At 38.0% G+C, this 24,949-nt stretch overlaps 1 protein-coding gene across 2 annotated transcripts in view; it reads right to left on the reverse strand.

The window, feature by feature from the left end:
• plcb1 (phospholipase C beta 1) overlaps nucleotides 1-24,949 on the reverse strand; it is a 174,358-nt gene that overhangs the window by 40,730 nt on the left and 108,679 nt on the right. For both annotated transcript variants that reach the window (XR_012393186.1, XM_073928037.1), the window contains exons 11-15: nucleotides 22,098-22,255; nucleotides 20,410-20,492; nucleotides 17,177-17,261; nucleotides 11,355-11,541; nucleotides 2,633-2,709 (exon numbers count right to left, since the gene is read on the reverse strand). Coding sequence is in view for 1 of the 2 variants with exons in the window: in XM_073928037.1 (XP_073784138.1) it covers nucleotides 2,633-2,709; nucleotides 11,355-11,541; nucleotides 17,177-17,261; nucleotides 20,410-20,492; nucleotides 22,098-22,255 (590 nt within the window). In the remaining variant the exon portion in view is untranslated. The remainder of the gene's footprint in view (nucleotides 1-2,632; nucleotides 2,710-11,354; nucleotides 11,542-17,176; nucleotides 17,262-20,409; nucleotides 20,493-22,097; nucleotides 22,256-24,949) is intronic.

The raw sequence follows: 24,949 nt of genomic DNA on the forward strand, positions 1-24,949 counted from the left end.
TGCATTTGTTTTGAACACATAATACATTTAAATAAAAGAGAAAAAACACACATAAGAAAACCTTGCAGAACTTTAACCCCCCCCCCCCCCCCAAAAAAAAAAATTAAAAAAGAATAAATAAATAATAAAAAATAAAAATAAAATAAAAAAAAAAAAAAAAAATAAAAAAAACAAATCTCACTAGTTTCCGTACACCAGCATTCACAGCCATCCAATTTACAGTTTAACCTTTTACCTTCACTGCGTATTTAGTAATTTTAGGAGATCACATTACGTAATGGAGATACCCAATACGAAGAAGAAGTGAATGTTGAGTATTAGTCGTCCATCCCTGTCAAGTCCTCTTGGTTACAATAGCATAAAAATGGAGTCCAAATATTGTAAAAGTCTTTAAGTTTCCCTTTAACTGCATAAGTCAGTTTTTCCATGGCGAGGTTGTTAGTCATTTCTTTAATCCAGAGTATTGAGGAAGGACCTTGCATCTCCTTCCATTTTAAAGCAATAGCCCGTTTGGCCTGAAGCAAACTAAAGTCAATTAGTTTGCGTTTACTGGCGCTCACCACAAAATTTACTGGATATATATGAAATAGACAGAGTTTGGGATCACAAGGTACATTTTCTTTAGTCAGTTTACCAATCATAACCAGAATACTCTTCCAAAATGTTTGACTCCCACATACAATGATAAAGGGTTCCAATATCTTGTTTACATTTTAAACAGCTGTCAGGAATATTTGGGTTGAACTTATGTAATTTAACCGGGGTAATGTATGTCCGCATGAGCCATTTATATTGAAGCAATCTGCATCTAGTATTTACACTATATGTTTGCGCAAACAAACAAGAATCCATCCATTCATCTTTAGAAATATCTTCCTGAAGGTCATTTCTCCATGCGGTTAAATAGGACATTGAACTTTCTTTTGAACCCTCTAAAAGTGTATTATAAAAAAAAGACAGATTGCCTTTATCCCTTAAATGTTTCACAGTATGTTCTTCTATAGTTGACAAAGAGGGCTCTACATAAGTTTTAATTTCAGAGTGTATAAAACTTCTTATCTGTAGATATTTGAAGAAGTAGCCACACTTTTCTTGTTGGAAAGATATATTTAGCATATATTTGACTTTGACATGCTAAATTAGTTGATTTAGATATTGTGTTATGTCCGCATGAGCTTATATAGCTTTATAGGTGCACTTTTTAATTCAACAAAACTTTTCTTTAAAAAAAAACCATTACATTTAAAAAAGAATTATTGTCATTGATCTAAAATATGCAGAGTAATCTGTCTTGGCCAAAATCCCAGATCACCAGTAGCCTACACATTAACACAAAGTAATCTCCCATGTAAGCAATGTTATTGTAAAAATTGATAATTGAACCATATTAGCAAAAAAAACCTGTAAGCAAAAGAAAGGAGGTGAAACATACCGTGCACACGGTTAATGTTACGCCTGCTAATAATCTCTTCTAAGAATAATTGAAATGAAAGCAGTGACCGCTGCTGCTTACAAAAGAACGTGTATTTTTTTAGATCTTGAGCTCTTAAAAGCAGCAGGACTCTAGGCATGTTTGCTTTGCGCAAGTAAACGGGAGCATGCGCTCTTTTTAACAGTCGCGCGCATCAAATCAGCTGTTGATCATGCTCTCATTTAGGGATGGGAAGTTCGGATTATTTTACTGACTCGGTTCTTTGTGTCTCGTTCATCGAGATGAACGAATCTTTTTTCGAGTCATTTTTGTTCATTTGGTTCAATTTGCCAAAATATTATTAAACTGTTACGAATTGCTTCTAAACACATCTACAACTAGCCCAAAAGGTTGATCACAAGACAAATAAGTCATAAATAGAATACTATAAGAAGGAGAAAATAATAATTCAATGTTGACCTGCTCTTTTGTCTATAAAGGTATTGTTGTCTCTTTGCTCAGCTCACCTCTTCATGTCTTCAAATGTCAGTGGTTCGTTCACGTTACACTGACAGTCACATATAATCTTAACCAATGTACACTGTCTGAGCTGATAGGAGCCATGATAATTAGTTCACCGTTTGATTCAATTCTTTTTCTGGCTCTAAACGCATATGATTGGCCCTTGATGAACAAATGACTCAGACCCGATAGAGGACTCGAGAGTTGAACAGATCAATTCTTTTTCCGGCTCTAAACGCATATGATTGGCTTCTGCCTTTCCGCGATGAACGAATACCAACTGAACGATGAAAATGAACGATACCACCTGCACAAATGTGCGGACGCGCGGATCAACAAATTACTCCCTGAGAGGGGTCGTAGTTCCCGAGTCATATTGAAGAATCGTTCATGAACGACCCATCACTACTCTCATTCTGTATTCACCATTCTTTTGCTCGCGCGAACACAGTTATTTTTGTCAGTCGTGCTGCTTCTCGATTCTAATATCACATTTGCACGAATATTAGGCCATGCTTATTGTCGAACACTGCTTTTAAGAAAACTACAATTTAAAAATGATTTCCAACCAGCCAAAGTGGCTAGTGGAGGTGTGTGTCTAACCCAGCAGAGCTGAAATCTACCCGCATTTGGTTGGCGGGTGTTAATGTAAAGCCCTCATTATAAGTACAGATGTTTGAGAAAGGTAGTCTTGCTGACCTCGTCCATGGACTTCTTACAGTCATCATCATCATCGTCTTCATCCTCATCCTCTTCTGCCTCCACTTCTGCAGGAGCTGAAGAACAGAAACAGGAGCTCAGAGACTGAAGTTAAACACACAAACACCTTCCTGCATTACTCCATCACATTCATCACTATTAGAAATCTGAACATGAAGTGTAGATGTATAAATTGCATTCTGAACTGATGCCATATTTTAAAGTACCCATGAAATTATGATAAAGTTTTTTAGATGGAAGTGTGCTTTTACATCTGTAGTTCCGTTCATTTGGTTTGATTTGATTTAAACTTTCATTCATCCCCTCAGCTGTAAAGTTTTTAAGTTTAGGGTAGAATTTGTATTGTATGATGTACTTTTGTGTATTATGTGTGATATGCTTGTATGCTGCAACCAAATTGCCTTCAGGAAATGAATAAAGACTGACTGACTGACTGACTGACTGACTGAGTAGTTTGGACCAAGGGTAATAAATGATACATTGTTGCAGTTTCTGCCGTCTTTGGGTCGTTTTCACACCACACTGCTGGCTTTGGTCCGAACCAGTTGAAAAGAACCAAAATGCACTCATCTGACAAAATCCTCATCACTTATTGGCCGGATGTTGTTGAACATAGTTCCTAAACTGCTTATTGGTTGGTCAGAATTCACGTGCAGGGAAATGCCAATGAACTCATGCAAGTGAACAAAACGGGCAGACACAAACTATGTCGCTGTTAACTATGGAGGGACGACTGTGCTGGCTGATTATATCCCTGCTTTAGACAAACTTTACATTTCGAGAATGAAGTGTGGCCGCGGCAGGAAAACAATGTTTTAAGAAGGTGTGAATTAATCTAGCTAAACTGCGACATGGTCATCTAGCAGAAATATTAACAATGATCCACCAGGTAATGTTTTTCCCCCTCTCTCTGTTGGTAAATCGCTGTCAACAAATATTTTTCCTCCATATTGTCAGGGTTCTGCCACTCTGGTCTTGTAAATTCTTGTTTTGGTGGCAGAGCTCGGACACTAGCTCTGTTTCTGTCTCTGTGTGCGCGTGCGCCGTCGTGGGTGTACGTAGAGTGTGCGCGCTCCCGCTTGATGCGGCCGCGCGGGCTCTGTGTGCCTCAGACGCGCGCGCTCTTGTACTCCTGTTTCTGTTTTCGTCTGTCTGCAGCGTGGTGTTTCATTCCTAGCGTCTCAGTCTAGTTGGTTTCGGTTTTGGTCGGGGCTGGGATGAAGCATGCACGCTGCGTGTGTGAGCGCACAGTGAGTGTTTTCATTCATCGTGTGCTCGTGTCTTGCGTCTGTTGTCAAAGCACGTGGTTATGTGTTTACATTGTGGTCACGTGCTTTTGTCTTGTGCTTCAGTGTTGTGCTTGTGTTGTCATGAACATGCGGTTAATTAGTTCTCTCATTGGCTGCGTGTTCTTGTCCTGTTTTATGTGAGCGCATGGCTTGTCTTGTCTCTGTCATGCACTCTCCTGTCTATTGTCTAGCCCCACCCTCCTTGTTAACCCATTATTAGTTAATTATGTTCATCTGTTTGTGTGTTAATTTCCTACAGTTTATAAACCCCTCATGTTTGCTGTCCTGTGCCAGTTCGTCATCACATGTCGTTGTTTAAAGTCTTGTCCTGTCGTGTTTCCATTCCTGATCCTTGCCAGCCTGCCCAGTCCAGTTTGTTTGTGTATGTATTTGTTTTGTTAATGTTTTCCCCCTCGGGGTAGTTTATTTTGCATTTTGTTCTATGTTTATTATTTAATAAATTACCCATTTTCCTGCACTTGAGTCCTCGCTCCTTTTTCCCCATTTCCCTCACCAACCCTGACACATATACCATAATACACAGCGCATCGGCCTACGGCAGCTAGATTAGTCCAAAAGGAGCAGTACTTTTTGCATTTGGGTCTGTTTTAGTTCAAATCTTAAGGTGCTTTCACACCTAGACTTTTATTTCGGAACCTGTCTCATTTGCCCAGTTAGCGCGGTTCGTTTAGCATATGTGAATCCAGCAATCGCGCTCTGATCTGCGCCAAAACAATCGTTTTGAGATCGCTTTAATGAGGTGCTCTCGGCTCAACTGAAACGAACGCTGGAGTGGATCGAGTGTAGTGAGAAAGCGATATGATCAGAGCCCAGTTATGTCAGAGTGTTTTATGGATATGTAATAGGCATACATCTATATGAAGAGAAAATTATGAGTAGGGCGGGAGGTCATTCCAGACGTCTCCCGCAAATGCACAGAAACTCCCGGATGCCCGCAAATGAGTGATAAACTCCTGAAAATCGAACGTCTCCCTCCCGGCCCTCAAATACATCGTGCACCCTTCTCACCCCTCCCCGCCGCATCCACATCTCGCTCTTTAGACACGCCGCGCCCACCCTGTCAAACACCACCATACCACTACCCTCCCCCTGACAGCTGGACAGCTAAGCGGGACTCTGCAAAATACACCGGGAAACTGACCTATGTGAGGAGAGTTTACTCACACGTGACTTGTTTTAGCTCTTTTGGTCCATTTAGAAACTTTGCCGTGTGAAAGCGAACCGCACCAAGAACAAAGAGCAATACTGTAGCAATTTTAATCCCTGTTTCGGAACAACAGAATCGATTCACAGGTGTGAAAGCACTCATAACCGCTCCAGGGTTAATTTAAAAGCGCACCGAGAACACCTCTTCAAACAGGTCTCGGTAAGCTTTTTTGGTCCGCTTTTGGTGCGCAATCGAGTACGATTGCTGAATTTACACCTACCCAGATGAACCACACCAAGAGGGAAAACAAACTCTAGTGCGATTCAACCAAACTAAATAAGGCAGGTGTGAAAGCACCCTTAGTATCAGCATGTTGGGACTTGTGGAGCTGCACATCGATGGATTTGCTCTTCAGTGTTTGGACTTTCAGAATTTTAAACCACACTGAACTGAACTAAACTGAACTTCAACTCTGACAACTGAACTGACACAGTTTACATTAACAAGAACTTCTGTTTTAAGCTGCTTTGACACAATCTACGTTTTAAAAGTGCAGGAGAAATAAAGATTATTTAAATTGAAAAGATAGAAAAGAGAAAAGAGTTTCTTCATTGGTGTTTTGTTTTTTCTGAACACTACCTTAATGTAAAAGTGGCTCAAACTCGGGATCGGTGGACATGAAACAACTTTAATCATAAGGTAAACACAAAACAACAGTTTCCAACTGGAGCTCCTTCAGGGGACTCCACACTTGTACCAACAATTTTCTTCTCTTAAACTCAGACAAAACAGAATTATTACTTATTGGGCCTAAATTCTGTACACTTCAGATCTCACAACTCTACCTACAGTTAGAGGGATACAGATTTAGTGTTAGCTCTACTATAAAAGATCTGGGTGTCATATTAGACAGCAATTTAACTTTTGAAAATCATATATATCATGTCACAAAAACTGCCTTCTTTCATCTGAGAAATATTGCTAAGTTACGAGGTATGCTATCCATCTCATATGCAGAAAAGCTAGTCCATGCTTTTATGACTTCTAGACTGGATTACTGTAATGCTCTATTTGCTGGCTTCCCAGCATCCTCTATTAACAAACTTTAATTAGTACAAAATGCAGCTGCCAGAGTTCTTACCAGGTCTAGAAAATATGATCATATCACCCCAATTTTATCCTCCTTACACTGGTTGCTTGTACAGTTTCGTATTGAATTTAAAATATTGCTTCTCACCTATAAAGCTTTAAATAATTTAGCTCCTGTTTATCTAACCAACCTTCTGTCTCGCTACAGTCCAGCTCGCTCTTTAAGATCTCAAAACTCAGGGCTTCTGGTAGTACCTAGAATAGCTAAGTCGAGTAAAGGAGGTCGTGCCTTCTCATTTATGGCTCCCAAACTCTGGAATAGCCTTCCTGATAATGTCCGAGGCTCAGAAACACTCTCGCAATTCAAAATTAGATTGAAGACCTATCTTTTTAGTAAAGCATACACTCATCATCACTTAGCGGTATGATACAGGAATGTGCTCCACGCAGATTTCTCCATCTCGTTCATATACTCTATGAACAGCAGCTATGCTAATTATTCTCTTTATTCTCTATTTCCACCTGGGGATACTAATCCCGAGGCCCTGAGACTATGCAGCGCCACTGACTCAATCCAAGACCAGCAACGAGATCCCAAGGTTTCCATAATCCTGGACCAGGCCGTATCCTGAGCAGCTGCTGTGGCGGTCATGGAGGAGTGGAGAGCATGAGACTGATTCCTGCGATGCTCCAGGGACAGACGAGTCTTCACTGAGGTTCAGCATTCTCAAGCCTCCGACACCTTGACTGCAGCTCTGCACAAGAGATAGAAATAGTCGTGCACAACTGAGCCTGGTTTCTCACAAGGTTTTTTAATTCTTCACTTTCGCCAATTGGTGAAGTTTTTTCCTCGCCGCTGTCGCCACTGGCTTGCATAGTTCGGGATCTGTAGAGCTGCTCATCAATAGATTTGCTCTTCAGTGTTTGGACTCTCAGTAGTGATTTTAAACACTTAAACTCTGAAAACTGAACTACACTGTTTCAATTTATTATGCTCTTCTATGTGAATCTGTTTTGACACAATCTACATTGTAAAAGCACTAAGAAATAAAGGTAAATTGAATTGTAAACACTCGCTACATTGGGCTGTCAACTCCGCCCACACTCGTCAGTGCTACCAAGACGACCAATCACAGAGCTTACACTACGTGTCGTTGCGATGTGTAGATACATGTTTTGAGCGGTGCGGGTCAACACCGCCGACGGCCACGGCAAGGGCTATGCAACCATGTGTAGGCTGCGCCATAGCATACACATGCGCTTGACGCAGAAATCAGCCTTGAGTATGATTTCAGAAGGATCACATGACACTGAAGTAGAATGTTGAAAATGCAGCTTTGAGTCGAATAAATAAATTACTTATGACAGTATATTCACATTGAAACAGCTGTTAAAATATTCCTCAAAATATCTCTGCTTTTTAATCAGCATCTGTGAGCACGAGAGGTCAATGTGCATTTGTTTTCTGATATCTTCATGTCTGAATGGTCTGAATGTTCCAGGTGTTGTTGTTCAGGAATGAACACCTGCTGCGGCTCCAGCTGTTCAGCATCTGTTCTCTCCTCAATGGTGTCTGGGCTCAACCTTTAAAGCCTGCGGTTTCCATCACACACACAAACACACACACACACACACACACACACACACACACACACACACACACACACAGACCACAGCATCTTGTAAATGTCACTGGCTGGACTCTCCACATGAGCTGAACACCAGCAGAGGACGCTGTACTCTTATACAGTATATAAAGCCTGTGTCTTTCTCTCAGTCTTTCTTTCTTTCAGATGCCTAAAGATAGAAGTCGGCACAGTCCACTAAAGCTCACACACTGTGCATCAGATGCTCACATTTAGTGTAAACTACAGAAACCAGCAGGGGAATTTGACATATGCCAGACTGCGATAGGAAAAAGTGTGCTTGGGTCAAAGTTTTGAAACCAAACAGATCAGAGTTTTGTTGCAGGTTCGTCCAAGACATTTAAACTAAGCTTCCCGTCTGAGAAAAAAGGGAAAAATACGAAAAAATAAATAAATAAATGACAAAAAGTGAATTCAAAAATAAACAAATAAGTTTAAGTTGTAGTATTTTCATATATATATATATATATATATATATATATATATATATATATATATATATATATACATATATATATATATATATATATATATATATATATATATATATATATTTATATATATATATATATATATATATATATATATATATTCATATATATATATATATATATATATATATATATATATATATATATATATATATATATATATATATATATATATATATATATATTATATCTGCAATTAATGAATCAAATTTCTAATTGCTTTATTCTACATTTCAGTTAAAAATTGATATGAACTTCAGCTCTTATGATGCAGTCAAACCCTCTCAAGGGATGACTCTACCCAGCAGGCACAGAAAACCAACATGACGTCATATTGATGTAGTACCCCAATGTGGTCGAGATGTTGTATTTTGTTTGTAAATAAAAATCGTGTTGTCAGAACCCAACATCAGACCAATGTCAGTGTCCATCATGCAATTTAAAACCAACCAAATATTAACATCTTATGATGTTACAGCTTGACATTGTGTTGACGTTACCACTATGACATCTTTGGTCACCATACCTGACGAATAAATGTCAGTATTTGATGTCAATAGACGTGGGTTTAAGATATTGGCTCGACATTGGACTTTAGTCACTTCCCAACAAAACCTAAAATCAACCAAATATCAATGACATTTCACGTCATTATTGGACATCAAAATAACGTTGTCCCAAGATTCTGGCTAGACACTGAATTTTGTTCACCTGACGTCAGGATCTAAATCTAACCTAATGTTAGTGTAACTAAGCTAAATATAACTGAATATTAACCATGGCAATGACTCTGCAATCACAGATCACTATGGTGATGAATCACCAGTCACAAGACACTATAATGATGATTTTACAGTCACAGGTCACTATGGTGAGGATTGCACAGTAACAGGTCACTATGGTGATGAGTCTACAGTCGCAGGTTGATATAGTGATGACTACAGTCACATGTTGCTATGCTGATGACTAAAGTCACAAAACATTGATAAAGACTTTACAGTCACAGGTTGCTATGGTGATGACTACAGTCACATGTCACTATAGTGATGACTCTACAATCACAGGTCGCAATGGTGATGGCTACAGTCACAGGTTGCTATGGTGATGACTACAGTCACAGGTTGCTATTGCGATGACTCTACAGTTACAGGTTGCTACGGTGTTGACTACATTCACAGGTTGCTATGGTGACGACTACAGTCACAGGTTGCTATGGTGATGACTGTACAGTCACAGGTTGCTATGGGGATGACTCTACGGTCACATGTCGCTATGGTGATGACTGCAGTCACAGGTTTCTATAGTGATGACACCAGTTAAGAGTCACTACAGTGATGACTCTACAGTCACAAGTCACTATGGTAATGACTCTACAATGACAGGTCGTTATGGTGATGTCTACAGTCACAGGTTTCTATAGTGATGACACCAGTTAAGAGTCACTACAGTGATGACTCTACAGTCACAAGTCACTATGGTAATGACTCTACAATGACAGGTCGTTATGGTGATGTCTACAGTCACAGGTTGCTATAGTGATGACACAAGTTAAGAGTCACTACAGTGATGAATCTACAGTCACAGGTCACTATGGTAATGACTCTACAATCACAGGTCGCTATGGTGATGTCTACAGTCACCGGTTGCTATGGTGATCACCCTACATTTACAGGTTGCTACGGTGATGACTACAGTCACAGGTAGCTATGGTGATGACTACAGTCACAGGTCGCAATAGTGACGACTACAGTCACAGGTTGGTATGGTGATGACTACAGTCACAGGTCGTTATGGTGTTGACTCTATGGTCACAGGTCGCTATGTTATTGACTCTACAGTCATAGGTCGCTATGGTGATGATTCTACAGTCACAAGTCACTATGGTAATGACTTTACAATGACAGGTCGTTATGGTGATGTCTACAGTCACAGGTTGCTATAGTGATGACACAAGTTAAGAGTCACTACAGTGATGACTCTACAGTCACAGGTCACTATGGTGATGACTCTACAATCACAGGTCACTATGGTGATGACTCTACAATCAAAGGTCGCTATGGTGATGTCTACAGTCACCGGTTGCTATGGTGATCACCCTACATTTACAGGTTGCTACGGTGATGACTACAGTCACAGGTAGCTATGGTGATGACTACAGTCACAGGTCGTTATGGTGTTGACTCTATGGTCACAGGTCGCTATGTTAATGACTCTACAGTCATTGGTCGCTATGGTGATGAATCTACAGTCACAAGTCACTATGGTAATGACTCTGCAGTCAAAGCTTGCTATAGTGATGACTACAGTCACAGGTTACTATGGTGATGACTCTACAATCACAGGTCGCTATGGTGATGGCTACAGTCACAGGTCGCTATGTTGATGACTCTACAGTCATAGGTTGCTATAGTGATGATTCTACAGTCACAGGTTGCTATGGTGATGACTTTATGGTCACGTGTCGCTATGGTGATGACTACAGTCACAGGTTGCTATGGTGACAACTCTACAGTCACAGGTCACTATGGTGAGGATTGCACAGTAACAGGTCACTATGGTGATGAGTCTACAGTCGCAGGTTGATATAGTGATGACTCTACAGTCACAGGTCGCTATGGTGATTACTCTACAGTTACAGGTCGCTATGGTGATTACTCTACAGTCACAGGTCACTATGGTGATTACTCTACAGTCACAGGTCACTATGGTGATTACTCTAGAGTCACAGGTCACTATAGTAATGACTCTACAGTCACATGTCACTATGGGGATGACTCTACAATAACAGGTTGCTATAGTGATTACTCTAAAGTCACAGGTTACTATGGTGATGACTCTACAGTCACAGGTCGCTATAGTGATTACTCTAAAGTCACAGGTCGCTATGGTGATTACTCTATATTTAGAGGTGGCACACATTTTTCATGCAGGGCTCAAAATAAGTGTTTTAGAGTCTCCTCTAAAATCTACATCAATGTTTGCTCATCAACAGTACATGGCTCTGACTCTTCTGAGTACCTGCAGGGCCAGCGCTGGGAGAAGATGGTTCGAAAACACTGGAGGAGTCGCTGTTGGTGTTGGACGCCTGCTCAGACAGCTTTTTTTTGGTGCTGCCATCGGCTGCTTTGGGGTGAGATTTCTTGTTCTTGATGAGGATTTTGCCCATGAGCTCTTGAGGACTGGGTAGAGGAGTTCCAGGCTCCAGCTAAAGCACACACACACACACACACACACACACACACACACACACACACACACACACACACACACACACACTAAAACATCAAGGCATAAAAAACAGGCCATCTCAAATATTTTAAATAGTTAGCACATCAGATGTTACCTGTTTTCTTATGGTCATACATATAAAGAACCACTTAATTGTAAATACTTTATTCATTCATTCATTTATTTAATCATTCATTAATTTTCTTTTCGGCTAAGTCCCTTTATTAATCTGGGTTCGCCACAGCAAAATGAACCACCAACTTATATGTTGGTGTGAACCCCCATACAAGCATATGTTTTACGCAGCAGATGCCCTTCCAGCTGCAACCCAGTACTGGGAAACACCCATTCACAACTCCACAGAGAAACGCCAACTGACCCAGCCGAGGCTCGAACCAGCGACCTTCTTGCTGTGAGGTGATCATGGTACGCACTGAGCCACCGTGGTGCCTGTAAATACTTTTATATAAATATTTTTATTTCTTATTTGTACAGTTGAAAAAACAACAGTGCACATATTGCACATAAACCATCATAAAATTATTTACCCTCCTGTCTTTTTTTTTAATTATCCAAAGGCTGTTGAACAGATCAAGGAATTTTTCACAGTATTTCCTATAATATTTTTTCTTCTGGAGAAAGTCTTATTTGTTTTATAAAGCAGTTGGCCTAGTCAAAGACTAGTATCTTGTAAAAAAAAATATCTAGTCAAATATTATTTACTGTCATCATGGCAAAGATAAAATAAATCAGTTATTAGAGATGAGTTATTAAAACTATTATGCTTAGAAATGAAAAAAAAAATCTGCGTTAAACAGAAATTGGGGAAAAAATATACATATCTACAATACCTGACAAAAGTCTTGTCGCCTATCCAAGTTTTAGGAAGAACAAATAATAATAAGATCTTTTTGACTAACTGCATCCCTGTTTAATGTTTATTGCCTTTTTTCATGTGTATTTTGTGTTGTCACTTGTCACTTTATGTACACTGGAAGCTTCTGTAGCCAAAATAAATTCCTTGTGTGTGAGAGAAACACACTTGGCAATAAAACTGATTCTGAAATAATAACTCGACTTCTAGTTGATCATTTGGTATCAGAAGTGGCTTATATGAAAGGCAAAGGCCTCTAGATGACGCTTATTTGACCACAATAAAATATGATCATGCCTTGATTTTGAATGATTTCATTAGGACAGTAAGGTCTGACTTTGCTTAGACAAAAGTGTCATCACTGAACAGAAATAATGTCCAGTATAGAATATAAAGTCCTGCTGCAGTGGAGACAGAATGAATATTGTGTCTGACTCCATCATGAGCTTGGAGGACTGCATCCATACATCTCTACAATGACTCAAATCACTGATTAATAAAGTCATCCGGAATGGCAAAGAAAGCGTTCCTGCAGGACTCCCAGAGCTCTTCAAGATTCTTTGCAATGATCTGCAATGCCCACTCCTTCATCTTACACCAGACATGCTCAATAATGTTCATGTCTGGTGACTGGGCTGGCCAATCCTGGAGCGCCTTGACCTTCTTTGCTTTCAGGAGCTTTGCAGTGGAGGCTGAAGTATGAGAAGAAGCTCTATCCTGCTGGAGAGTTTGCCCTCTCCAGTGGTTTGTAATGTAATGGGCAGCACGAATGTCTTGATACCTCAGGCTGTTGATGTTGCCATCTGTTACGTGGTTCTGTATTATATATATATATATATATATATATATATATATATATATATATATATATATATATATATATATATATATTAGTATGGTTGTGTGCTTTGTTTTTGCGCTTGTCTGAGTTTCAGGTGGAGTTTGTGAACGGCTTGTCTGGATTAGATGACGATTGAATGGTGGTTCAGTCTCTCTCTCTCTCTCTCTCTCGTTCGCTCTCACGCTGTCTGGCTGGTGGTGCATAGCGCTCTTTTTATTGCTATGTTTTTGTTAACATTTTAATCCTTTAGCATTCTTAATATATTAACTATTTTGCTTTGTTTGTTTATTTTGAGGGCGATGCGGTGGTGCAGTGGGTAGCACGTTCGCCTCACAGCAAGAAAGTTGCTGGTTCTTGCCTCGGTTGGGTCAGTTGGCGTTTCTGTGTGGAGTTTGCATGTTCTCCCTGTGTTCGCGTGGGTTTCCTCCGGGTGATCCGGTTTCCCCCACAAGTCCAAAGACGTGGTATAGGTGAATTGGGTAGGCAAAATTGTCCGTAGTAAATGTATGTGTGTGTGTGGATGTTTCCCAGTGATGGGTTGCAGCTGGAAGGGCATCCACTGCGTGAAATAAGTGCTGGATAAGTTGGCGGTTCATTCAGCTATGGATTAATAAAGGGACTAGCCGAAAAATAAATAAATGAATGAATGTTTGTTTTGATACTTTGTTTAATTTTTTTTGTTGCAGGTAGTGGATATTAATTTTCATAGTCACATTCTTATTTATTTAGTTCGGCAAAAGCAAGCAGTGGCCCGGAAGACTCACCTGTTTTTATTCTTTTTCACAGGAGCTACTGTAGGTAAGATCTCTTCCGGAAGAACTGCTATAGTCAGGGAACTGTTCTGTTTAGGTGTCATACTCCTGTATACTGTTATTTGTTATTATTTTCTGTCTTGTTTCTTTTTGCAAGTTTGATTTTAGGAGATTAAAAATATTTTAACGGGGACGTCAATCTCATATTCAAGCGTCAGTGTCTTTCATATGTTCAGCTCAAATCCTGCTTTCATTAATAGATTCAGTATTGGATATTGGGCTGTAACCATTCACTCTGCAGATCCATCGCATGCCCCTATACTAAATGTAACCCCAAACCATGATTTTCCCTTCACCAAACTTGACTGATTTGTGTGAGAATCTTGGCTCCATGCTGGTGCCAGTAGGTCTTCTGCAGTGTTTGTGATGATTGGGATGCAGCTCAACAGATAATTAATTTGAAAAATCTGCCACTTTTCCAAATGATCAACTAGTTAAGTTAAGGTTTTATTTGTTGCTCTTACAACTGGGATCGACGACAAGACTTTTGTCAGGTAGTGTATATATATATATATATATAATCAGGGCTTTACATTAATTTTTTGGTCATCAGCCACTGTGGCTAGTGGATTTCCAACATTATTAGCCACTTGCCCTTTTCACTAGCCACAATTTTGTTGTTTGGAAAATATATTTTATAGAAATAAATGTGACTTTGACATGCTAAAATGACTTGATTTAGATGTTGTGTTGTCCCAGATCAGCAGTTACTACACACAAATGGTTGGTTAATCTCATATTAAAGAAATGTTATTGTAAAGGATGATAATTAAACTATATTAACAAAAATAACTAGGCAAAAGAAAGCAGGTAAAAACATACCACGAGTGATGATGAAAGGATGATCACGTGCCTGAGAATAATTAAAACGAAAGCAGTGACTGCTGCTGTTGCTTACAAATATATATATATATATATATATATATATATATATATATATATATATATATATATATATTTTCAATCTTGAGCTCTTAAAAGCAGCAGGACTGAGTACACGAGCATCGTTTTTTCTCTAGTCTTTTTCAAAAAGAACCGAATGCGAGTGAACGGAATAAAGTGCAAGTGAATGGGCGCGCGCGCTTTAAAGTCGATCGCATCACATCACCTGTGCGCGCGAGTAATCATCCTCTCATACGGTATTCACTTGCTTTGTCTCGCGCAAACACAGTTGTTTTCAGTTGTGCTGTTTCTCGATTCTAAGATCACATTTGCACGCATATTGGGCCATCCTTATTGTCGAGTCGAACCCTGCTTTAAGAAAACTTCAATGTAAAAATTATTTCCAACCTGCCAAAGTGGCTAGTGGGAGCGGCTGTCTAACCCGCCAAAGCTAAAATCTACCCGCATTTGGCGGGTGTTAATGTAAAGCCCTGTATATATTATATATATATATTATTTAAAATTAATCGCATGCGTTAACGCGTTAATTTTGACAGCGCTTATATATATATATATATATATATATATATATATATATATATTAGCGCTGTCAAAATTAACGCGTTAACGCATGCGATTAATTTTAAATAATTAACGCGTTAAAAAAATTAACGCAATTAACGCAGTTCAGGTTTTTTTATTTTCTGTTGTGGTGGGCGTGTGTTCAACATGCAATAAATGTGGATAAGACCAAGGAAGCACTCTTTGAAGGCAAGTTCCAGTATAAAACAATTAGTTGCATCACAGGTTATCCAGAGTTTCATGCAATTTCGGGTTTCATTTTTAATTTTCGACTTCTGTTGTAAGTTGATACCGCATGGCGAACAGAAAGAAAATCCTCCGCATTTCGTGACTCGGTGTTCCTGTAAGGTAAGGTTCCTTTAAAGGCTACACGGTAGAATTTTAATAAGAGTATTATCTTAATCATATTAAAATCGGAGTATTGGTGTCTTACGTGAATGTACTCAGAAAGTCTCCGGTGAAGACGCGAGCTGTCAAAGACAGGGCATTACTCTGCCTTTCAGCATGAGCCCTCCAAGTTTAGCGTGTTTCCTCATTAAACACAATGAAAGCGTATGCTTCGCGTTGTTGTGTCAGAATCCTTGTGAAATACAGTAATACTTTAGGACGCTTAGTTTAAGCAAATTTGATGAACGTGATCATGCGTGTTGAATCTGAGGGGAGTCGCTCCAGTATGGAAGGCCATTGGGGCCAAAACGTCTGCAGCGCCTTGTGTGTGTGTCCGTCTGTGTATGTGTCTGTGTCAGGCCAGTTGAGGGGTGTCAGGGGTGGAGTGAGCGACGTATCTGAGTAGGGGCGAGAGGGGTGTGCAATGTATTTAACGACCGGTTTGCAAGAAATTATCATTCATTTGCGGGCATTTGGGAGTCTCTGTGCACTTGCGGGATACTCCTAGTCTTAGGAACTGGATGAATGTAAAGGAGGATTAAGCAAAATTGTTTCTACTCTATAACTAATGTTCTCAACTCACAGCAATAAAACTTTATAATGAGTGCAACTGTTTGTATTCTATAGTTTATTATTATAATTTTTCATTTTCCATATCTGCAATTCCTGTATTTTGGCATTTTTTTGCAGTCCACTTAGAATCCAACATGGAAATCAACGTTTTCTTTATTGGCATTGATTGTTTTGAAATTTAAATGTCATTAACATGCCTGTGTTTTTATTTCTGTAATAAATATGGCTGTCAAGCCAGGATCTTGATGGTTTATTGTGGGTATGCTGTTTACATGAAGAAATCAGTGTTACAAGTTAAACAAAAATTCTATTAAACAATTATATTTTGAATTTAAATATTTTTTGTCTTGCGTTTACATTAATTTTACATTAAAATAGCCAAAATTACAAGTTTCAGTATTTTAAATGTGATTAATCGCGATAAATTTTTTTTAAAAGGTGCGATTACTTAGTTAATTTTTTTTTAATCGATTGACAGCACTAATATATATATGTGTGTCATTCTGTGTCCTTGTGTGTCCACACACACACACACACACACACACACACACAAAACCTTGTGTGTTTGTGCACACTTGGTGAATAAAGCATACACACACACACACTTACAATCTGAGGTCTGACTCGCCTCGACTAAATTAGGAGAATAGAAAACACTTACCGGATATTTCTCCAGCGTCTCGGTCAGTAAAGCGTCCCCGAAGATGGACCGGCAGTACTCTGCCATTTTGGCTTGCTGTTTGGGGCTGTAATTCAAACAAACACAATAATGAAACAGCCATCATCATCGCTATGATTGCAAAGCATCTCATTCCCACCTGAGACTCAAATGACATTCCCATCATCTGTAATTTCATGCAAGAAAATAAGACGAGCACTCAAGTGCCACATCTCACAGCAGGACAATGATGACTGAACACAGATCTCGCGTGTCATAATTATGCAAATGTTTTAATGTTTTATAACAGTGCGTTACTATTATTGCATGACAAAAACTTTATGTTAGAAATGTTTTATGCACATTTGTGTTTGTGTGTACTTATATTACTAACATTGTAATCATTTGCTACACGGTACATTTTAATTTGATGATGTAAAACAACACAGCACAAACGGTATTGACAATTTAGATTTTTTTAAATTAAAATGATATTTTGGCATCAGTGTCGTTTTAATTATTTATTTGCTATACACTTATTTAATTCTTTTCACTTGACAACTGAAAACAAATGACAAATATTAAACCCTTATACTGTACACAGTTGAAGTCAGAATTATCAGCCCCCCTGTGTGTATATATATATATATATATATACAACGTCGTCGTCGTTGGAGTAGAAGTATCAGATGTAGTAGATGTAGTAGTATTAGTAGTAGTAGTAGTAATAGTCATCGTCGTCGTTGGTGTAGTAGTATCAGAAGTAGTAGATGTAGTAGTAGTAGTAGTAGTAGTAGTAGTAGTAGTGGTGGTAGTAGTAGTCGTCGTCGTCGGTGTAGTAGTATCAGAAGTAGTAGATGTAGTAAATGTAGTAGTAGTCGTCGTTGGTGTAGTAGTATTAGTAATTTTCAGAAGTAGCTGGTGTAGTACTTGAAATTATTATTATTATTATTATTATTATTATTATTATTATTATTATTATTATTATTGTTGTTGTTGTTGTCAGTTATTATTACTGTTATCCTTTCTTTTTTTAGTGACATTATTACTATCATTACACTACTATCATTGCTGTCACTTTATACCACTGATTGATTTCTTTCTATCTGTTTTATTTATATCTGTTATTTGCTTCAATGAATGACTGGTATACATGTTGTTTGTGTATTAGCCCCCCCTGTGTATTAGTTTTTCTTTCTTAAATATTTCCCAAATTATGATTAACAGATTCTGGAAATTTTCACAGCATGTCTGATAATATTTTTTCTTCTGGAGAAAGTCTTATTTGTTTTATTTCGGCTAGAATGAAAGCAGTTTTTAATTTTTTAAACACCATTTTAACGACAAAATTATTAGCCCCTTTAAGTTAATTGTTTTTCTGATAGTCTACAGAACAAACCATCATTATACAATAACTTGCCTAATTACCCTAACCTGACTAGTTAAACTAATTAACCTAGTTAAGCCTTTAAATGTCACTTTAAGCTGTATAGAAGTGTCTTGAAAAATATCTAATCAAATATTATTTACTGTCATCATGGCAAATATAAAATAAATCAATTATTAGAAATGAGTTATTAAAACTATTATGTTAGAAATGTGGAAAAGAAATCTTCCTATAAAGAATTATATTCTTGCTAAGGGGAAGGGCTAAATAGCCCTTGAAATGGAGATTTTCCAGGACAACACTCGAAATCAAGAGGGACAAAAATTTCACAGAATACACCAGCTACAAAGACATAGCTGCACACGGAAGTCAGGATATGCATAAATTTGCATGGTTTGGCCTTATTAAGCATTTTTACAACAAACAAGCATATGTTTTAATACATTCATTACTATGTTCATGTTTCATTGTTATGTTTAAAAAAAAAACGATAAAAAAACTTGCTAAATTTAGTTATCTATATTCCATAATATAGGTTTGGGCAATAATATAGGCTTATAATATTGATAAATATTTTTTTATTAAAACTGCCTTTATTCTAGCCAAAATAAAACAAATAATACTTTCTCCAAATGATTTATAGGAAATACCATGTCACAAAATCTGCATTCTTATATCTGAGAAATATCGCTAAGTTACAAAGTATGCTGTCCATCTCAGATGCAGAAAAGCTAGTCCATGCTTTTATGACTTCTAGGCTGGATTACTGTAACGCGCTGTTTGCTGGCTGCCCAGCATCCTCTATAAACAAACTTCAATTAGTACAAAATGCAGCTGCCAGAGTTCTGACCAGGTCTAGAAAATATGATCATATCACCCCAATTTTATCCTCCTTACACTGGCTGCCTGTTAAGTTTCGTATTGAATTTAAAATATTGCTTCTCACCTATAAAGCTCTAAATAATCTAGCTCCTGTTTATCTAACCAACCTTCTGTCTCGCTACAGTCCAACTCACTCTTTAAGATCTCAAAACTCAGGGCTTCTGGTAGTACCTAGAATAGCAAAATCTAGTAAAGGAGGTCGAGCCTTATCCTTTTATGGCTCCAACACTCTGGAATAGCCTTCCTAATAACGTCCGACGCTCAGACACACTCTCCCAGTTCAAAACTAGATCAAAGATCTATCTGTTTAGTAAAGCATACACTCAGTGCATCACCTAGATGGTTCCACACAGGCTTCTGCATCTTGCTTATATACACGATGAACAGCAGCTACGCTAATTATTCTCTTTATTCTCTATTTTCACCTGGGGATACTCATCCCGAGGTCCTCAGATTATGCAGAGTCACTGATTGGATCCAAGACCAGCGACGAGATGATCCCAAGGTTTCCATATCCGAGACCAGGCCATATCCTGAGCTGCTGCTGCGCTGATGGTCATGGGGAGTGGAGAACATGAGTCTGATTCCAGCGACGCTCCAGGGACAGACGAGTCTTCGCTGAGGCCAGCTTCCAGCCTCCACCACGGTGACTGAAGCTCTGCACAAGATTTTTGGCCAGCGGAGAAATTAAAATGGTCGTGCCCAACTGAGTCTGGTTCTCTCAAGGTTTTATTTCTTCACTCCTATCAGGTGAAGTTTTTTTTTCCTCTCCGCTGTCGCCACTGCCTCGCATCGATGAATTGGCTCTTCAGTGGTTGAACTCTCAGTAATGATTTTAAATCACACTGAACTGAGCTAAACTGAACTGAACTGAACTTAAACACTAAAAACTGAACTACACTGTTCCAGCTACTATGACCATTTTAATTTTCTGACTGCAAACACACACAGACACAAACACACTTACGAGTCCACGTGATTCTCAAAGGACAGAATGACAGGAAACGGAGATGTTTTAAATGCACAATCCGCTATGGCTTCAATCACTTCCTGCAAAACAACAGCGATTATTTCAATTAGTCTTAAAAATGCATTTGACTTATTTTATAAATTAAACAACATGAATTAGCTTTATTAACCTACTGATCAGTGAGTTATGCATTAAGAATAACCAATCATTTTGCAACATTTAGTAATCATAGTTCAACATTTACTCAAGCATTATAAAATCCAATTTTGTGCTTGTTGAGATTAGTTAATGCACAAAAACTAACAATGGACGACTTTGACAACCATGGTGAATAAATACTGTAAAATACTGTAATACAGGTATTATTTATTGTTTGTCTATGCTAGTAAATACATACTATTAAACCAAATTAATAAATAATTACTAACTAATGGAGAATTTAACTAATTGTAAAGTGTTACCAGAAAAAAGTGATTAAATAATAAATTAACACATACATAAATACAAAAATATAAATAAATAAATGAATAAAAAAATATATAATAAATAAATTAATTAATTAACAAATAATTAAATAATAAAAAATAACAATAAATAAATAATAAAAAACAACAATAAAAGAAAAAAATCTATAATAATAATAATAATAATAATTATTATAATAAACATAATAATAAACATAATAATAATAATAATAATAATAATAAATCAATAAATGAACAAATAAATAAATAAATAATAATAACAAAGAACACATAAATAACAATTATGATAATAATGAAAATGATAATAATAATGATATTAATAATAAACAATAATAATGAAATAAAAATAAATAAATAAATTATTAAATACCTAATAAAAAATAAATGAATAAATAAATAAATAATAATAACAATAATAATGATGTAATAATAATAATAATAATAATAATAATAATAATACAAATAATAATAATAATAATAATTATTATTATTATTATTATTATTATGATAATGATGATGACGATGACAATAATAATAATAATAATAATAATAATAAATAATGGAGTGACGCAGTGGCGGAATAGGTATTGCTGTTGCCTCACAGCAAGAAGGTCACTGGTTCGAGCCTCGAGCCTGTGTAGAGTTTGCATGTTCTCCCTGCATTCGCATGGTTTTTCTCCGGGTGTCCAAAGACATGCGGTACAGGTAAATTGGGTGGGCTAAATTGTCCATACTGCATGTATGTGTGCGAATGAGTGTGCATGGATGTTTCTCAGTGATGGGTTTCAGCTGGAGGGACATCCGCTGTGTAAAACATATGCTGGATAAGTTGGCGGTTCATTCTGCAGTGGCAACCCCGGATTAATAAAAGGACTAAGAAAATGAATGAATTAATGAATAAAAATAACTGTTAATAAACAAACAAATAAATAAATAAATAAATAAATAAATAAATAAATAAATAAATAAATAAATAAATAAATAAATAAATAAATAAATAAATAAATAGAAGCTGATTTCTGCAGGCATATTTTGTAAAGTCCTGTATATCAGACAGTGAATAAAACGACTCCCATGCACTTTGCAGTCATTGGTTATCCTTATAATAGAAACATTATAACTGGAGTGAAGCAGCACTTGACTGGAGCTCTGTGTCTGTCTGAGAGTGTGTGTGTATGTGTGTGTGGGCCTGCGGTTCACCTTGAAGGAGATCTCAGAGGTCATTGTGAAGCCGTGTGTGATGACGGGCTCCTCCTCCGCTGTCCGGCCCTTCCAGCAGTCCAGCTCCACACACCGACAGCCAGACAGAAGAGTCTGCCGGTACATCTCCACTGAAGAGTTCCCCGCTAACTGACCCGCTGGAGAGGAGAACACACACATTAGAGCAGAGCAACACACACACACATCTCTACCGAAGAGTTCCCAGCTAACTGACCCACTGAAGAGAACACAGACACACACACACACACAAACACACACACTCACTCACACACATTTAAATAAACTGTGTGAAAAACATATCCAAAGTGACACACATTGAGTACAAACATATTCCCTTGAAACTGAACCCAGATCCGTGGTGTTACTGTGTCATGCTCTACTATTGCAGCTCCTGGAAGCCTTATGATTATAATACTTTCTGATGCAACAGTCTTTCTCATGAAAAGTACATTAAAGTGAATGCAATAATAATAATAGCAATAATAATAATAATAATAATAATAATAATAATAATAATAATAATAATAATAGCAATAATAATAATAATATTAATAATAACAACAACAGTAATAATAATAATAATAATAGCAATAATAATAATTATGATAATAGCAATAATAACAATATTAATAAAAATAACAAAAATATAAATAATAATAACAATAGAAATAATAACAACAACAATAATAATAATAACAATAATAGCAATAATAATATTATAAATACTAATAATAACACCACCACCACCAACAACAACAAACAACAACAACAACAACAACAACAACAACAATAATAAAAAAGCAATAATAATAAAAATAATAGCTAATAATAGTAATAATAATAATAAAAACAACAACAACAATAATAGTAATAATAATAATAATAATAGCAATAATAATAATAATAATAACTAGAAGAAGAAGAAGAAGAAAAAGAAGAAGGTGATATTTGTGTCAGAAGTGCCTCCTCCAGATCTGGGTGCAGTGTGTTCTTCTCTGCTGGTGTGTTAGATCAGTGCATTAGCAGAACAATTACTGTAACTGCATTTCTAATGGATTTCCTCTTGGTTTCTGAGGTCTAGCTGAGTATGTGGTAGTTCTGAGTGTTGTGTGAACTAAAGCACTTTATTGTGAGTCGATTTGATAAGAACACTTATGTAAATGCAGTTATTCTGATAGGGCTTGAACAGCACTGATCTGACTGCAATTTATTCATCTCTGCAATTCTTTCAACGCTGATTAACACATACTCACCGGCCACTTTATTAGGTACACCTGTCCGACTGCTTGTTAACGCAAATTTCTAATCAGCCAATCACATGTCAGCAACTCAATGCATTTAGAAATGTAGGAATGGTCAAGATTAGAGATCTGCGTGGGACTAAATTTTAAATCCCGCTCCCGCCCGCACCCGCCAGGTTTTAGCCCGAACCCGACCGCTCCCGCTTATATTAAGAATTTGTAGTCCCGCTGCCCGACCCGCCCCGTTTTCTACCCGCCGCGCCCGATCCCGCTAAAGAGCGGGGGAGAACAAAACCGAAAATCACCAAGCTATACAGTCCAGATATAAACACACTCACACACACAGCACCAAGCACACACACAGACAAAGCTCTCTCTCTCTCATACGCGCGCACTAACACACACACAAACACACACACATAAGCACCAAGCACACACACAGGCAAAGCTCTCTCTCTCTCTCTCTCTCTCTCTCTCTCTCTCTTTCGCATAGCAATATCCGCGATATTGCTAGACAGCCCGCTCCCGTCCCAAATTAAACCTGTTACCGACCGCTCCCGCGATTTATTCGGAAATTTATGCAGACCTCTAGTCAAGATGATCTGCAGCAGTTCAAATTGAGCATCAGAATGGGCAAGAACATTGATTTAAGTGACTTTGAACATGGCATGGCTGCAAGACGGGCTGGTCTGAGTATTTCAGAAACTGCTGATCTACTGGGATTTTCACGCACAACCATCTCTAGGGTTTACAGAGAATGATCTGAAAAAGAGGAAATATCCAGTGAGCGGCAGTTCTGTGGACGCAAATTCCTTGTTGATGCCAGAGGTCAGAGAAAAATGGCCAGACTGGTTCCATCTGACAACAGTAACTCAAATAAGCACTCGTTACAACCGAGATATGCAGAAGAGCATTTCTGAACAGACAACATTTCCAATCTTGAGGCGGATGGGCTACAGCAGCAGATAACCACACCGGGTGCCGATCCTGTCAGCTAAGAACAGGAAACTGAGGCTACAATTCACACAGGCTCACCAAAACTGGACAATAGAAGATTGGACAAACGTTGCCTGCTCTGATGAGTCTCACTTTCTGCTGCCACATTCAGATGATCGTGTCAGAATTTGGCATCAACAGCATGAAAGCATGAGTCCATTCTGTCTTTTATCAACGGTTCAGGCTGGTGGTGGTGGTGTAAGGGTGTGGAGGATATTTTCTTGGCACACTTCGGGCCCATTAGTTCCAACTGAGCATGGTGTCAACGCCACAGCCTGCATGAGTATTGTTGCTGACCATGTCCCTCCCTTTATGACCACAGCCACTCCATCTTCTGATGGCTACTTCCAGCAGGATAATGCACCATGTCATAAAGCGTGACTCATCTCAGACTGGTTTCTTGAACATGACAATGAGTTCACTGTACTCAAATGGCCTCTACAGTCACCAGATCTCAATCCATTTGCATCATGCATGTGCAGCAAAAAAAATCTCTAAGGAAATTTTCCAGTACCTTGTTGAATCTACACCACGGAGGATTACAGCAGTTCTGAAGGCAAAAGGGGGTCCAACCCGATACTAGTAAGGTGTACC

The sequence above is a fragment of the Danio rerio genome, chromosome 17 (assembly GCF_049306965.1).
Source record: "Danio rerio strain Tuebingen ecotype United States chromosome 17, GRCz12tu, whole genome shotgun sequence".
NCBI classification, from domain to species: domain Eukaryota; kingdom Metazoa; phylum Chordata; class Actinopteri; order Cypriniformes; family Danionidae; genus Danio; species Danio rerio.